At 52.5% G+C, this 15726-nt stretch overlaps 4 protein-coding genes across 4 annotated transcripts; 2 read left to right on the forward strand and 2 right to left on the reverse strand.

The window, feature by feature from the left end:
- Positions 1 to 1563: 1563 nt before the first annotated feature.
- On the reverse strand, positions 1564 to 2370 carry A1O5_02564 (uncharacterized protein; the record flags this gene model as incomplete). The annotated part of the gene is made up of 1 exon (XM_007743178.1): positions 1564 to 2370. One exon carries the CDS (start codon positions 2368 to 2370, stop codon positions 1564 to 1566), a length of 807 nt encoding a protein of 268 aa, XP_007741368.1.
- Positions 2371 to 8043: 5673 nt separating this feature from the next.
- On the forward strand, positions 8044 to 10305 carry A1O5_02565 (uncharacterized protein; the record flags this gene model as incomplete). Its single annotated transcript, XM_007743179.1, has 1 exon — positions 8044 to 10305. The coding sequence occupies one exon, from the start codon at positions 8044 to 8046 to the stop codon at positions 10303 to 10305; it is 2262 nt and encodes a 753-aa protein (XP_007741369.1).
- Positions 10306 to 11004: 699 nt separating this feature from the next.
- A1O5_02566 (small COPII coat GTPase sar1) lies at positions 11005 to 11951 on the forward strand (the record flags this gene model as incomplete). The annotated part of the gene is made up of 5 exons (XM_007743180.1): positions 11005 to 11023; positions 11090 to 11193; positions 11378 to 11417; positions 11483 to 11548; positions 11611 to 11951. The coding sequence occupies 5 exons, from the start codon at positions 11005 to 11007 to the stop codon at positions 11949 to 11951; spliced, it is 570 nt and encodes a 189-aa protein (XP_007741370.1).
- A 2107-nt stretch (positions 11952 to 14058) lies between these two features.
- Positions 14059 to 15256, reverse strand: A1O5_02567 (serine/threonine-protein phosphatase PP1; the record flags this gene model as incomplete). Its single annotated transcript, XM_007743181.1, has 4 exons — positions 14059 to 14151; positions 14222 to 14521; positions 14600 to 15001; positions 15077 to 15256. 4 exons carry the CDS (start codon positions 15254 to 15256, stop codon positions 14059 to 14061), a joined length of 975 nt encoding a protein of 324 aa, XP_007741371.1.
- Between the last annotated feature and the right edge of the window lie 470 nt (positions 15257 to 15726).

Here is a 15726-nt window from a genome sequence, read left to right on the forward strand (position 1 = left end):
GGCCCTCAGGATTAACAAGTTCTTTGCCCACGAACGGTCATCTATCATCGTTGAGTCCTCTACGACGAAGTCGGAATCGAGACGTTGCCAAAATCCCACGACTACATCAAAGAGTGGCATGACATCCTAATCTGCGAATCAGGAGCATTGCGCCAATGTACTCCATATAATGAAGGCGGGGCAGAGAGCGTTACTTCTAGGGAAGGGCGCACTGCCCTCTGGCTTTGCTGATCGAAGGCAGATCGAGCCACTCACTGGCTGAACCGGCCTATTTCGCCAGCTCGACGCGACGCCGCGATCCAGTGGCCACGGAATGGAAGACCGACGGCAAGGCCCAGTTTGGCGGAGGGCGTGGACCGGGGAGACGGAAGACAGCAGATGAAGGCGAAGATGAATTCAAAGAGCCACGCGTGCGGATCGTACCGTTCGCTCCGCAGGGCCTTCCTTCGTAGATGGGGGCAGATGCAGACCCGCCGGGCGATTATATGTCGTCGTTGTGGTGCCTTCGGAGTGTGGCTCAACTGCCAACTGGGACAACGAAGGGGCTTCTTTTTACCTTGTCGTGCGCAGGTGATGGAGTCGGGGGTATGTCTGGGAAAGACACAGGACGGCGTGGATGTGGGTGGATAAATAATGATGATACGGCCAACGACGACGGTGGTAAAACACTTTGTATTTATGCGTGAGAAACGATGGTTTACCACAGTGCGTAGAGTATACGTATATATTGCGTCTATAGACTTTTCGGGAACGCGGTGCAAAACCCCCCTTTCAAAACTTGGCCAGCCCATGCACGAACTTCTTCTTCTCCTTCATACAAATAAGCCGATATTTGGTGCTGCTCTGCTGCCATAGGCCGGGTCAGGCCAGGCCAGGCCCGTTTGCGTATCATTCTTCTCCCCCTTTCCAACAAGACGGATTCCGACGACGTCGCTTGCTTTTCTGCAGCCGTGAGGGATGGATGAAATGATTGGTCGATGAACGGGAGCCAAAGAAGATGGAGAGAAAGAGGAAGAGGCAGTCCTCGACAGCGCGCTAGGCCGTGGGGACCATCACCGGTAGTGAACCTTTCATGTCGGTTCAGGACGTCCGTCTGAACACATCGCCGAGGAGAGCTTCAGTCTCGACCTAGCTGGGCAGCATATGCGGTATATCTGTCGAGGCAAATGTCTGAGGTATATGTGTATTATGTACTGTGTGGCCCAGACGAAAAGCAAGCATCGATCTTGAATGCCGATGGACATTGCGAGGGGTTTTGCTGGTCCGATTTGCTTCTCTCCCTATCCCGATTCCCGGCTCGATCGGACGTCAATTGCACCAGAGCCGTGGAAGCGCATATCTTACAAGGCTGATCTGGTGGTTTCGTGCTTCGCTTAGGACAGGCGAGAACAAGCTCTGCTGAGCAATATCAGGTCGCTGATGATCCATCACCATCGAGTCTCATGTCCCGCTCCATGGATGCGTAGCTGGCAAGCGGCGTGGCTGGTTCCGGGTCAGTGCCAGGGCCCTCACTGAGATCATTCGTTCGCCTCAAGAAGTCCGAGTCCAGGAGCAAGTATTCATTTACTTCTTGAACAGCTTCTTCTCGACGTACTTCTGTATGCGCTTGTCGCTCATGATGAATCCCGTGACGGCCACGCCCAGGAATAGCTTGGAGGCGGCCGCTGCTCCTTCGGGATGCATGGTATCCTGTGGTGTCGTCGTCGTCATCATCGTCATCGTTCTCGATGGCGTTGTAGAGTTGGTGGTCGCGAAGCCCAGTTCGGGGTAGGCAGCAGGCGGCGGCGGTTTAATGGATTCCGCTTTCACTGCCGTGGCGGCTTTCTTCTTCTTCTTCTTCTTCTTCTCCTCCTCCTCCGCGGCTGCACTTTCCCATTCGTCTTCCTTCGCGACCCACTGGTACACGACGTCCTCTCCGGGAAACATCCTCCTCCTCATCGCGATCCAAATCGGGACGAGCAGCCTATGCAGCCGGTCCTGTTCCTTCCTCACCCGCTCATTTACCTGGGGGGCGCACCCTCCTGAGTTCCCAAACCAGCTCGCCCCGCGCCACCCCTTGCCGAAGTCGCTCTGCACACGACACCACGGGTGCGCGAACCGCGAGCCGATAAACTTCTGCGAGACCTGGCGGTAGTTCTCAGAGGTGCCCGGCGCCAGTAGGTAGATGATGGTGGCCTGCTCGCGAAACTGTTTCAGATCGATGAAGAATTGCGCGTGAGACTGTTGCGGGATGAGCAGGGCGGAGAAGAAGCGTGCATAGTTGGTTTGTGAGTCGGGAAGCGAATGGATGTACCGCTGGAGCGAAGGGTGGATGATGGGATCATCGTCTGCTGATTCTGGCGGCTGTATGAACGGTTCCAGGGAAGACATTATTGACGATTTGATGTTGGTAGCGGGCCAAAGCTTTCCTCGCAGCTACTTTGAATGCCGGAAGCTCCCTTCAGCTGAACTGAAACAGTCTTTGGGAGTTGTAGTAAGAAATCTGGTTGGCCAGTTGAGGGAATCTCTTGCAGTCTCCGAAAACTTGAAGTGCCGACGGTCTGGCGACGGGGAGACGCGTTCAGAAATCCAGGGTCACTCGATGTCGTATGTCAATGACTAGGTAGAAAGGGTCAGTGGTTCGGCAGGTGTAAGAAGGACAGGGGAGGTGATGCGAGGTCCTCAGGGCCAAGGCTCCAACTCAGCCTCGTCTACGCGGCCGCTGCGTAAGGCGCCGTGCCAAGTCCCAAGACCGCGCTATAGAAATGCAAACATCTCAGACGGGATTGTGATCTGCATCATTTCAGAGCTTGGTGTTCCCCTCTTACGCGGAAGGCGTTTCAATCATCAATTTCAAAACGCAGATGAGGTGTTTTGCTTCTGAAAGGGATGACGATGCTGTCACTCGCGCGAGGACGAGGCGGAAGACAGGCTGATCGGATGGGGACGGGAGGAAAGAATAACCACCACCAAGAATTGGATTTTCTTCCCTAAAGATCATCCTCAGGACTCCTCAAAAGGTTCTCAATATTTTGTCTGCTCAATAGGGGACATTTCTCCTGAAGCTGGGCGGGGCCGCTTCAACGATGAATGAAGCCTCCAACCAAAGAGAAAGATGATTCCTCAGGTTCAAGCGCCCAAGACCCTTTTGATACTGCAATGCCTAGGCACTAATAGGGTCCATATTTTATCTTATCAGATTCAGCCAGCCGTTTCTGGGTCTAGGCTGGAGATCATCGCCACTGAGCTTGTCACTGCACCCACCGAGTAATACTCCGTACACAATGCTCCTGCGCGGTCATCCTGGGTCGATCTTTTCGGATCCTATCCAGAACCTGCGAAAGGCCAAGAGTCTGTAAAGACCCCGTGGGGCGCAGTCGGGGGACTTTAGCCCGGCCCGAAGGTCTGGGGACATGGGCCTGGGCATGCACCTCTCGAAACTCGACATCCAGGAGAAAGTGCGGTGAGATAGGAATGGTCTCATGTGACACAGGTCACAGTTCCCCTCGAACGTTGTCAACGAACACTTGACAAAAGTATCTCGCAGACTGCTTGGATGGTTCGCGCTGGTGTTCTTAGCTGTGAACCCCTCCGTTCTGCAAACACCCGCCTGCATGCGGCGAACCGCGGTCTCGTGAGCACGGCTGGGCGAGAACTTCTACTCATTCCTTCCGATGAAAGACACTATGAGTGTGTACCGAATATGTCAGGACAAACGTTGATAGGCGCTCGCCTGTCCCGGTCACAAAGGTGCACGGGGCACTCTCGCGGGGTTCAGCGTGATACTCGATCAGAGTTCCGAGTTCCAGTCAGAAGAGAATATGAGAAGCCGAGGACAACAAAATAAAACGTTGGAAGCAGGTCTTGACCTTTTGGTTGCATTTTACGGTCATGTTGGAGAATGAAGTCGAGACAGAGGTTACTCGATGCGGAAGGACAATATGCCAAAAAGATCCTCGCTTTTCTATTGGGAGGCGTTAAGCGCCGGTCACAGGTCTGTCGGCAATCAGCGACAGCTCCTCCGTTTTAGTCGTAGGCGATGGCAGGCCAAATCCAGGCCACCCGAGACGAAAGCCAGTCAACAGCTCGCCAAGGCTGCATATCGCAAAGAACAATGAACATGACTCGTTGTTTGTTTGTTTCCTTCTTCCGAGATGTCTTGTCGCGACGGGAGAAAGGATTGGAATGTGTGCGTGGAGGGGCAGGAAAAACAACCTCGGTCGGTGAGTGGCGGACTTGACGGTCACAAGCTGGTGGTTGTGCTTTTTCTGCAAAGCGGTTGTTGCATTAGCCTTCTTTTAGTCTCCATTTAGACCCGATCGGGTCTCTACCTTGATTGGCTTCTCGAAAATGCCTCATAGTAAAAATGTCCGTTCTTTGGTGGGGCTGTGGGCCAGACCCACCTTTTGCCCCATTGACCGTGCGCGGCCCCTGGTCTCGCTCATTGACAATCCTCAGTTGAAGATCCAGAACTCCTTCCTCCAGGCCACTGACAATTTGCATTTGGTACTGTGAATAATTGTTGTGATATCCCACGGTTCTCCTTGTCTGCAGTTCTGCAGTCGTGGTCTCTTATTACCCACTGGCTTTTGGCGGCCTCGTCTATGAATTCATAGTGTGGAGGAAATTCGCTTGTCAATGGAGCTATCGAGGTCTCCCCACACTGTAGATGAACAAACTTCTTGCATAGCTGCAGCACAGCTTTGTCGACCTCTGTGAGGAGATCACGCTACACGCTACACGCAACCATGTTCAACTCTCCCTTGCTGCGAATGCATGCATCGCCAACTGTCGAAAGTTCTTGTGGTCAGCCAGATGGCCAAAGTTGCCCTGTGCTTCAGCAGGGTTTGCTTTGGTGTCACCGGCGTATATGCTTCTAGAATCATTCTTGTAGGGAGCATCGTAGCACAGACCGCATGTTCACCGTCGGACGATGCAAAGTGGTCCATCGTTTCATGCGAATGCTTTCCGCAGTGGGTGTCTGCATCAGGTGAAGAGATCTCTGCAAATAATGCATTTGGAAAAGCCTCCGAGCGAAGAACACGATAGCGCCTGGATCTGACTGGCTCTACCTTCCGGACATCTGCATCGTATTCATGCAGCTCCCCTTTGTGAGCAGCGGGGACGAGCCTCAACAATATACCCAATGCGGTACTGCACTGTCAGAGGATCATGTCATGATTGAAGGTCTTGCGGGAAAAGGAGAGATTGGAGGAACAGGATGTGGCCCTTGTCACTTGGATCCGTATCTGCAGCGGTAAGACCTGGTCGAGCCGTGCGGCCCGCAAAATGGAAACACGAGAAAGAGTTTCCCCTGAATCCTGTGAGCATCCGAGGGTCATCTTCCAGCATGGTGTTGATTCGAAGATCCTTTGGGTTTTTTCCCGTTGCCCTACTGGTACAGTCCAAGGATTTTGTGTGCGTGTCTCGGGAGGCTTCGAGGTTGACGTCATGTCAGCTGACGGAAGAGGGCGGCATTCAGCCTGGGGCATAATAAATACAAACAAATGCAGGGAAGGGCACAAGGATGACGCGCGTGGGACTACCAAGGTTAGTCTTGGTAGTATGAACACGTCAGGGACCAAGTTGGATGTCGTATTAAGAAACCGAGACCGCTATACAACAAGAAATACTTAGTTTCGAAACACTCCCACAGGTGTCAGATCACTCATGTTCCATCGTGAGCAAGACTTGTCTGGTAGCCAATCGAGGTGAGGCGTATGAAGCCATCATGTGGTTTGCGATTGGCTTCGTTGCACAGGCCAAGTGGTTCGGTAGCAGTGAAAACGACATGAAGCAGTTCTACTGTAGGTCAAGCCGTCAATGATGTGGGTAGAATGTCCAAGAACTTGATTTCGGGACAGCAGGCGCCATCGACCCCACGGCAGTTCGTGCTGGGTGGAAGTGTTTGATCGCTGTACCAACCACAATAATGGCTAGGAAATGACAACGCGTTCCCGTTGGATAGGTGCTGAGATGACGCGTTAGAACCCGACATGCATTCTGGTCATATTGCGTCAAGACGGAACCAACGGTGAAAATTGCTGGTCATGACGCCTGCAGAACTGGCCTAGGTATGTACCAGTCACGAACCATAAGGGTCCATGGGAATTGCCCCCATCCCAGAGGTGCACCCGGAAAGGGTACCCTTGGAGACATGTCACCATAAAGATGATCTGACCGTGGCGAAGGTGGGCAGGATGGGCATGCCAATCGCAGTAACACCAGGCCAGCGTTTCTTGCTGGTAGTGCTGGTATTAGGTAGGTTCCGTTGCCCGACTGCCCGACTCGCGAGACATGCCCTATCCCAGCACACACCGGGCTGCCCATGTGGCCGGATCAACATGGGCTGTGAGGTACACAAGCATATAAATTTAGCAGTCTTCGTTTTTGGAGCCCGTACAGCCTGTGTGCAAAGCGGTGTACCAGAACCTCTTTATCGATCCTAGGACATGAGGCACAGACTCTCCTTCAAGTACCCTGCAGTAGTTTGTCATTATTTTCCCTCTCTTATTCTTGCATTAGCACGACGACTGCATTGACAACGATCGATACCCATTTGTGGAGGGGGGCAATTTCACCAGCGCACAAGGCCGCAGGGACCACGAAGTGGATAATTCGGGAGGCGAAAAGCCTACTCCCTAATGAAAAGCGAAGGCCGTTTTACTGGTTGGATGTCCGTGTCGAGGGTGAGGTCAAATGTATGGTTTCGAGTGCAGACATGGGGCGCCTTTGCCGCAGGGAGGATTGATCAACAAGGGAGAGACCAAGTCCGAGATCTGGACGAGTTGCCGTTTGAGAATTAGTGAGTGCGCCGGTCGGCCGTCGGTGGGCAGTGGGCAGTGGGCGGGCGGGCTGTGAGGTGGGATTTTGTTGGCTTTTTTGGGGGGAGCCACATGCCCATGGCGAGTCAAAGAATCAACAATGGCGCCTACAAATTAGGGACAGGTAACAAAGACATATATTAAGATTGCGCCTACCAGTAGGTTGCTTGGTAGGCTCTTAGGTACTTTAGGTACCAGGCAAGCTGGGTACTTGTACCAAGTACTAAAGGGAAACCTCCCCAACAACGAGACCCTGGGCCTCCTTCTTGTTGGTGCCCCTCCTCGGTCTCGTCTGGCCTGGCATCTTCTGGCTGGTTTGCTGGCCGCTGACTGTCTCTCTCTTTGTGTGTGTGTGTGTCTGTGTTTGGCTGCTCACAAATCTTTTTCTTCTCCAAATTTCTCTCTCGCCATCAATCCATCCATCCCATCTGGGTTCCATTACCACCATAATTGGTGTCGTCCTCCTCCCACCTTCTCGCTGGCAGCTTTTCCGGCGGCCCGCGTCTTTTCCCTCATCTTTCACCCATTTCCTCTTCACCGTCGCCCTTTGTCACCCTTCTTCCCTCTCCAAATTTTTCTTCCCTCTCCCCCTCCCGCCACCCGGCTGCTCCCTACGAAGGTAGAAGCACACCACCTGTGATTACCACACGGTACTTGGCCAACTACCACTTTCCGCCCTTGCCATCCTACATCCGCCTTCTTCCTACTGCTCCTCTCATCCAGCATCTTCGGTCTCTTGACCAGCTCATCTCGTAAGCAATCTATTCTCAATTTGAAATTCATATACCCGCATCTCACTCACACTGTCCAGATCCGCATTTCCCCAAGTTGCGCTCTCGCAAAATTCCAAGATACCGCAGAACGCCACCAACCGCGCCGCAGGCCTCACCAACTACCTCTCTCTCCGAAGACTCCTGTGTCTACGCTCTTCCACTCCCTTGGTGTTCAGAGGAATAGACTTGTCCACAATTCACAAAATGTCCAAGTCTAATTTATAACAGCGGCGGTCCCTGTGGGCCAACCCTAATCCATTTTCCCGTGCCAACAGCACAGTGCCAGCCAGGTACCTGTGTTGGTAGCCTTCCTGCCTGAACTTGATTGCCATCTGTGTCGGGCTGTGGGAGACATCTCCTGCAATCTCTTTGAATAATTCCATATTCACGGCTCGTCTGTTCTGCTCGCAGTCCAGATGGCACATCACCAAAAACATCAGATGGACGTCACCCGAAGTAGCTCAGCCATGCAGAGTCTACTCAAGATGTTCAGTCTGTCCAATGCCCCCACAGTTCCTCTCGGTGACGACGAGCTCAGTGCAGATGCGGACGAACCACCGGACGATCAAGTATCTCCACTGACCATCGTTCCCACGCGAGAGGCCCTCTACCACCGATCCAATGCTCCTCCAAACCCTCGTCGCGAGTCTCTTTTGACCCGTGCCATCCTGGCCGAATCCAAGCACGAAGATGATACCCATAACATGGCGGAGCGTGGGCTGTCAACAACCTCCTCTCACAGCACGGCGAGCATGCCTTCGACCGCCGAGTTGACGAGTGATGGAGACACCAGTCAGACGCGGTCAGCAACACCCAGTCCGCCGCCACCTTCACGACGCTTCGGCCCACTCCTCAGTCTCCAGAAAACCGACCCCAAAGTGATAATTGCCCCGATAACCAAGGTCGATAAGGAAGCCGTGGCAGACGTCGGCGAAGCAGCAGTTGAGAAGACACTGGGCCGTAAACGCTGCATCATGTTTGCTTGCGGCGGCACGGACTCGGAAAAGAGCAAAGACAGCGTAATAATAAGCAAGGAAAAGCCAGCAGCTGATCAACCCGAGCTTCCCAAGCGAAAGTGTGCGATCAGCTTTGCTTGTCCTTCGCGAACAAGCCCAAACGAGATCAAAAGCTCTCCCTCCAAATTACGGACCGAATCAAAGAACGCACGTCGACCGTCTCCTGCACCCGTCCGACGCAAATCCACTTCGACCGAGTCTGTCGACCTCTCTGGCCGCTCCGCCGACACAGCCAAGATGCCTACTCACGAAAAACCGAAACCTAGCCCGCCCTCTCTAAAGGCGACCTTTCATGAGTTTGGTACATCTCAGGACGAGACTGACTCATGGGTTGATCAACCTGACTTCCACAAAGAGAGGCTCACCTTTGATGATTGTATGAAAAAGGAAAACCGTATCCGTCAAATTGGACGAGAAGCGGAAGAGGAGGCGGAGGAAGAAGAACGCGAGCAGGAGGAGCTCGAAAATGCATCTGAGGATGAGGACAATGACAACGAAGACGACTTCGCCCCATCTGATGATGGCTCCGATGGTGGCAATGAATCGGACGATGAAGGAGGCTTTGCCAGCTCCGACGAAGAAAGCGATGGCGGCTCTGAATATCGATTTTGGGCTCCTTCCAACACCAGCGCGGCCACGAGCAATGAACATCTCAATATCAGTCACTTCAGTGCACGCCGACATTCCGAAGCCAGTTCTGTCGAGTCTTTGACCCGTTCGAGCACCCCACCCCTCCATTCGATGATCAGGCAAGCTGGAAGACGTCGCAACAATACCTCCAAGGTGCCCAAAATGAGACCCGGCACCCCGGAGTTACCGGACAGTACCGACTTTGTGTGTGGGACTCTTGATGAGGATCGTCCCCTAGAGGCCGCATATATCTCTTGCCGCGAGCAGAAGAAGCGGGAGAAACACATCCCCATCCCACAGGACATCGATCCAAGCTTCCCGACCACTGACCCGGAAGACAACGAAGAAAATACTGATGACGAAGAGCTCAACGAGTCACAGCATAGCTCGGAGGGCCCGCGATGGCTCAAGGATGGGTTTGCTGACTTTGACGAGGAGCATCATGGACGCCGAAAGCCATCGTTCACCATGCCAATCGCTCATTCACCCTCTCCACCTCGTGCTGCATTTGGTGGAAGAGTAGGTCGCAGCACTCACCGCTCCCCGCCGCTGAAGCACGCGAATGCACGGTCGCCGCCGCCCCGAAAATTGTTTGGCCATTCCCCCACCAGGTTCAGGTCACCTTTCCCGTCAGCCAAGTTGCGCTCCCCTCGTGGCTCGCCTACGAACGCGGGCATTCCAACCAGGATCAATCCGAGAGGACTCGCTCAACGTCCGACTATGGAGCGGACAGCGTCCCTCCCAGACACTCCTAATCCATTCTTCAAAAACTTCCACATTGGCAGTCCTTCCATCTCCAACATCGCGTCTGGGGCTGTCACACCAGCCGTTGAGGAAGCCCCTCGTCCGGACATGCACGTTCGCGGCCCGGTCGACATTGTGGCCGGGCTTGAAAAGAAACGGCAGAAGCGCAAAGAAAAATACTGGCGTCAGCACTGTCGTAAAGCGGCCAAAGAACAAGCCGGACGCAAGCCAGTTCCAGGTCGTGGAGCGGAAAGAATGAAGGAGCTTGGTCTCGAATGTGCCGAGCGAACAAAAGGCTACGGTATCGGACAACAGACCCAGCTGGTGCTGTCGCTTTGATTCCCTTCACCAAACCCACATTCGACACATATACTGTTTATTTGTCTTCCATTTCTACTCGGGCTCGCTTGAGCCTTTTTGAACATATATCGGTGCGGTTTCGCGCTCGAGTATGACGAACTTTATGACGGGGTTGGCGGGAGCGAAATGGGTCATTGCACAGTCCGCATACCTATTTCGTAGCAGACAATGGTTTTAGGACACAGGACCTTTTATGCATAGCACTGGCGTACATCGCGAGGAGGCGAATCTTGCGTTGTAAATATGTGACATGACCATCAGCATGGTCCCCAGAATATCAGAATGGCTCTCTCGAGTGACAGACTCGATTGTAGAGCGTGATATGCACCAAGCAAAAAGAAGTGTTGTTGTAAATGTACCTCTCCTTTTCCGTTCAGCTTTGCCGGACAACAAGTCCTCAGCCCATTCTTCCGAACCAGGGTTTGATGTGGTCTCGTGAGCTGGCAGAGTCACGTGTCAATACCATCACGTGAAAGGCCTCAACGGAAGACCAACTCCGCGTACTTGGGGATCTTCCTCTTTTAGGAACTTTTCATACGGTGGCACCCGTCACCTCACTATTGCCGTGAGATCTGGCCGAGTGCCTCCATCATTCTTATTCTCGTTATCCGCCCTTCTTGCCCGTTCTGTGACTGCATTATCACAACAAACACCTCCAACACATTCAAAGCTGCTGACATGTGGATCATCAACTGGTGTATGTGCCACACCATTCCTGCGTCTGCGCAGAGGACAAACTGACCTGATGGCTTTATCATTCTAGTCTACGATATCCTCGCCTCTCTGGGCCTTCTCAACAAGCATGCCAAACTCCTCTTCCTCGGTCTCGACAATGCAGGGAAGACGACATTATTACACATGTTGAAGGTGAGCAGACACAGAAGCAATAACCTCTGGAAATATGATGTGGTGCGAAAATGGATATGGAGCGAATCGGGCATGGCCAGAGTGTCGGGGATGTCGACCCTCACCATGATCTTCAAAGAGCTGCAGTTTCAGACATATTCGGTTGTGGAGCACGCGCGTGCTGACGATGTGTGCTATTTTACAGAATGACCGGGTCGCAATCCTTCAGCCTACATTACATCCCAGTAGGTACTGCCCTGAAATTTTGAGCCTCAACCCGACAGTAGAGACTGATAAACTTCTGGTACAGCGTCCGAAGAGCTCGCCATCGGCAACAACAGATTCACAACCTTTGATCTGGGTGGTCACCAACAAGGTACGTTACACGCCACCTGGCTCTCATTTCCTTCGACGGCAGATGAGCTGAATCCTGCGCAGCGCGCCGTCTCTGGCGCGACTACTTCCCCGAAGTATCGGGCATTGTCTTCCTCGTCGACGCAAAGGACCACGAACGTCTGCCCGAGGCCAAAGCAGAACTGGACGCTCTCTTGGCAATGGAAGACCTCGCAAAGACGCCGTTTTTGATCTTGGGAAACAAGATCGATCACCCGGATGCCGTGTCGGAGGATGAATTGAGACATCAGTTGGGTCTGTACCAGACTACGGGGAAGGGCAAGGTGCCCCTCGAGGGAATCAGACCGATCGAGGTGTTTATGTGCAGTGTTGTCATGAGGCAGGGCTATGGAGAGGGTATCAGATGGCTGGCGCAATACGTTTGAAAGATTGCAGAGCGAACCATGGATAATGACAAAGGGGAGGTGATGCCGACAGCCTACAACGACCGGTACATCCGTCTGTCAAGCCACAATCCCCATAGTCCTCTGTCAATCACCCTTGGTCTGTCAAGCAATCAAACAATCCATCCACCTATTCATCCAGCTATGCACCCACTCATCCATCTATCACGCATCAAACCAATCAAGCGATTGCCCCTGATCTGAACCACAGACAACCAAAAAAGAGCCATAATTTCAATGATTGCCCTCCCCAGAAAGGACCCCCGACCCCGAAATCACAACCTACCTACTGCCACGATTGCTCTTCCTCCTCCCTATGTACGGGCACTGCATAGAGCATAAGAATTCAACACAGGAGGAAAGAATATAGAGGGAAGGAAAGGGAATCTCTCACTCGCTGGCTGGCTGGCTGATACGATCGAGGGGGGGTTATTTTGTCTTTACCTTTTGCTGTCTTTTCCCCTCCTTTTCCCCCTCCTTGGTTTTGTTTTGTTTGATTCTTTTTTCCTCTCTCTTTCTTTTGAGGAGCACAAGTAGGCAGGAGACAAGAGTGAAGGCGGACACACACACACACACACACACACACACACACACACACACACACACACACACAACGAAATGAAACGAAAATGGAACCGAAATGAGGCGAAAACTAAAAACTAAACTGTTTGGCAACTCAAGAATAAGAACAAGAACCAGAGCCAGAACCAAGGTGTATTAGAGCGAGAACCGAGAATCGCAATGAGGATCACAATGAACCATAACATCCAAACCCCCCCCCCTTGCCCTCGCTCGGACGGGAGATAAAGAGATTGGATCTTACCGGATTCTCCTTAATTCTCAAACAATGCAAACGAATCGAGTCTCCTATTCTATGTACACGGAGTACATCTATATCCCTAGGTACATGCTATATTGCGGGTGTGTATGTATGTGCGTGCGCGGCTCTCATGTCGCTCGCGCCGAGCAATCTTGACTGGGGATGTCCATGTTTCTCCGTACCATCGTTATGTGGACTGCTTTTCCGCTCTTTCTGTCTTCGGAAGACTATTTCTCTAACATGTCGTGGTGGCCTCTGGATGTCATATGTAGGTGGAGGAAAGTCCCCGTTCTAAGCCATAATCAGATCAGACACGGCATTCGAAGATGGGTAGTTTAAGTGGGTGAATGAATGTCTACCAAACCGATCGTAGATCCTCAGTTACCTTGATATTCTCGTGTTCTCAGTTAACAATAGGCCTTGACAGAAGCGACAAAACAGGGATACCAAAAACATACTACAAGTCGAAGCCATCTTGATACAGAGGGAGCGGATACAACTGCTAACTTGATGCGTAACTGTTCTGTTCTGCGTTGTGTGGCGTGGTATGATCTGCTTTATTCTTGTTCTGCACCGTGCATTCAATCATTCCGTGGGCGTTTTCTTGTCCATCCTTCATCACCGCATCGAAAAGGCATGAAAGCAAAACCATCATTTGCATGGTACACTTGGAACGGGGAAAGTAGCCTCGCCTTGCGCCCTGCGCTCCAGCAGCATCTCTTTTCCTTCTTTCGAACAGACAACACACAGGTGCACGTACACACCGAATAGGAGGAGGAGGAAGAGGAGGTCAAGTTCTGAGTGATCAAAAATGCGCTCTCCACGTCCCCGACACCACAACCCCATTCCACAACACTGTCACCATCCGTAAACCCATTTCCGTTGTAAGCCCATGAAAAGAACAAATAGATCACCTCATCCGTGAACCTCGAATCGACCCGATACATCGCCACCATATTGTGGTGATGACTGGTTTTGCCATTGTTGATACTGGTGGTGACTGGCGTCCGACCCCGAAATTTGGCAGTCGGAGGCTGGTCAACGTATCGATGAAAATAACTAATTGGGAAGTCTTCGCAGGTCCATAAAGATGAGATGTTCATGGGAACGTGGAAAATATTAAGTAGTGGCGGTTGGTCGCATGCTTCGGAACCGGAGGGAAAGGACACTGGTCGAGTGCGAGACCGGATCGAGGGGGAAGCCAGAAGGTGACCCTATCTTCTTCCAAACCTGCTATCAATGACATCGAATCAGCCCGAGTTGAAGGGACTAGGTTTTGAATTTGCGAGGCGGAGTAGTGGACCCGCTTGAGCTCTTGGAGCCATACACGTACTTTTGTTTCTTCTCGGCAGGTTTGAGAATCTGGTACAAGTGAGAGTCAGCAACGAACTCTGCAGGGCCAAAATATGGGTTCGACGATTTTTTGCCATACCTGGAAGGAGCATAGCAGACTTTCATCCACGCTCATCATTGCACCGGCATTATCAAACTCGCCGCAGTAGTTTGGAGCGCTGAATAGGGTGACCAGTTGTCGCTTGGAGAAGAACTCGTAACCATCTTCCACCACTTGATGTGCACGACAGATGAGGTCCATGTCATGTTTTTGCAAGAAACGTGAAACGACATCGGGCCCGAAGGTGAAAGAAACACCTCGATCATTCTCGCTCCAGCCTGTGATGTCTTTGTCGGGGTCTGACCAGAGCAAATCGCAGAGGAGGCCGCAGTCGGGAATCTATCATGCGTTAGCAGAGTTAGCACTCAGAGCACAAGTGAAGCGCCGGCCTCCTTGCAGGGGAAAAAGAGTACATACGTCTGTAGGTCGCATGACGCGGCGGATTTGCTCCATCGAGTTCAAATCGGGACTCAAACCCCCATGCATGGTGAAGATCTTCTCGTCAATGATTGCAGCGATAGGCAAGCAGTTGAAGCAGTCCGTAAATGTCTTCCAGAGCTTGATGTTGTATCGACGCTTGCACTCATCGTAGAAGCCGTAGATACGGTTGATGGAGGCACACTCGTGGTTGCCGCGCAAAATGAAGAAATTCTCGGGGTATTTGATCTTGTAGGCCAGAAGCAAGCAGATGGTCTCAAGGGATTGCTTGCCTCGATCCACATAGTCGCCAAGGAAGAGGTAGTTGGCTTCAGGAGGGAACCCGCCGTACTCGAACAGGCGGAGGAGGTCGTAGTATTGGCCATGAATGTCGCCACAAATCTGTCGCCATCATTGTCAGCTTTTGACAGTTGTTCAGGGCGCGTGGGTTCGTTATCCGCAGGGGGAGCAATGTACCTTGATCGGGGCTTCCAGCTCCAACAATATCGGCTGGGAGATGAAGATTTCTCGTGCCTTTGTGCACAGATAGCGAATCTCGGATTCGAGCAGTTGAACCTGCTTCCCCGGTCTGCTTCCTCTGACCTCTAACAGGCGATCAATGACGGAATCGAGGTCCATCTCATTTTGGTCGGCCATGGTGGGATCGCCGCGGGCGGGGCAAGGGGTGGGAAGGAAGGGCGGGCGGCGACCAGGTGCGGTCGGATGAGGGAGAATTCAAGGGAACCGATGTATCTTAAGGTGTGCAGATGGTAATGCCAGTCTGCTGAAGAAGAATTTCCGTCAGTCTGAGATGAATTAGTGGTAGGTTGTGAGAGGCAGCTGACGCAAGTGACTAGTTCGGGGGGCAGAGTGTATGTACCAAATTTGAATTTTCGACCCCAGGACAGCCACCGAACGGGCTCAGCGAGAGGAGTCCCAATTGGACTTGACGAGGAAGAGACGAGGATCGCAAGGGGGGACAAGGACCTTCAGCAAAGAGAGGTGTTGTTATCGTGGCGGATGTCCAAGGGACCCTTGTGGCACAACCAGGCAGGGCTGAGGAGGTTTTTCTCGGCGCAAAGCGGGCAACGCAGGTGGACTTTCGTGAGCACTGAGCAGGGAACAAG

The sequence above is a fragment of the Cladophialophora psammophila genome (assembly GCF_000585535.1).
Source record: "Cladophialophora psammophila CBS 110553 chromosome Unknown aczJe-supercont1.3, whole genome shotgun sequence".
Lineage (NCBI taxonomy): Eukaryota > Fungi > Ascomycota > Eurotiomycetes > Chaetothyriales > Herpotrichiellaceae > Cladophialophora > Cladophialophora psammophila.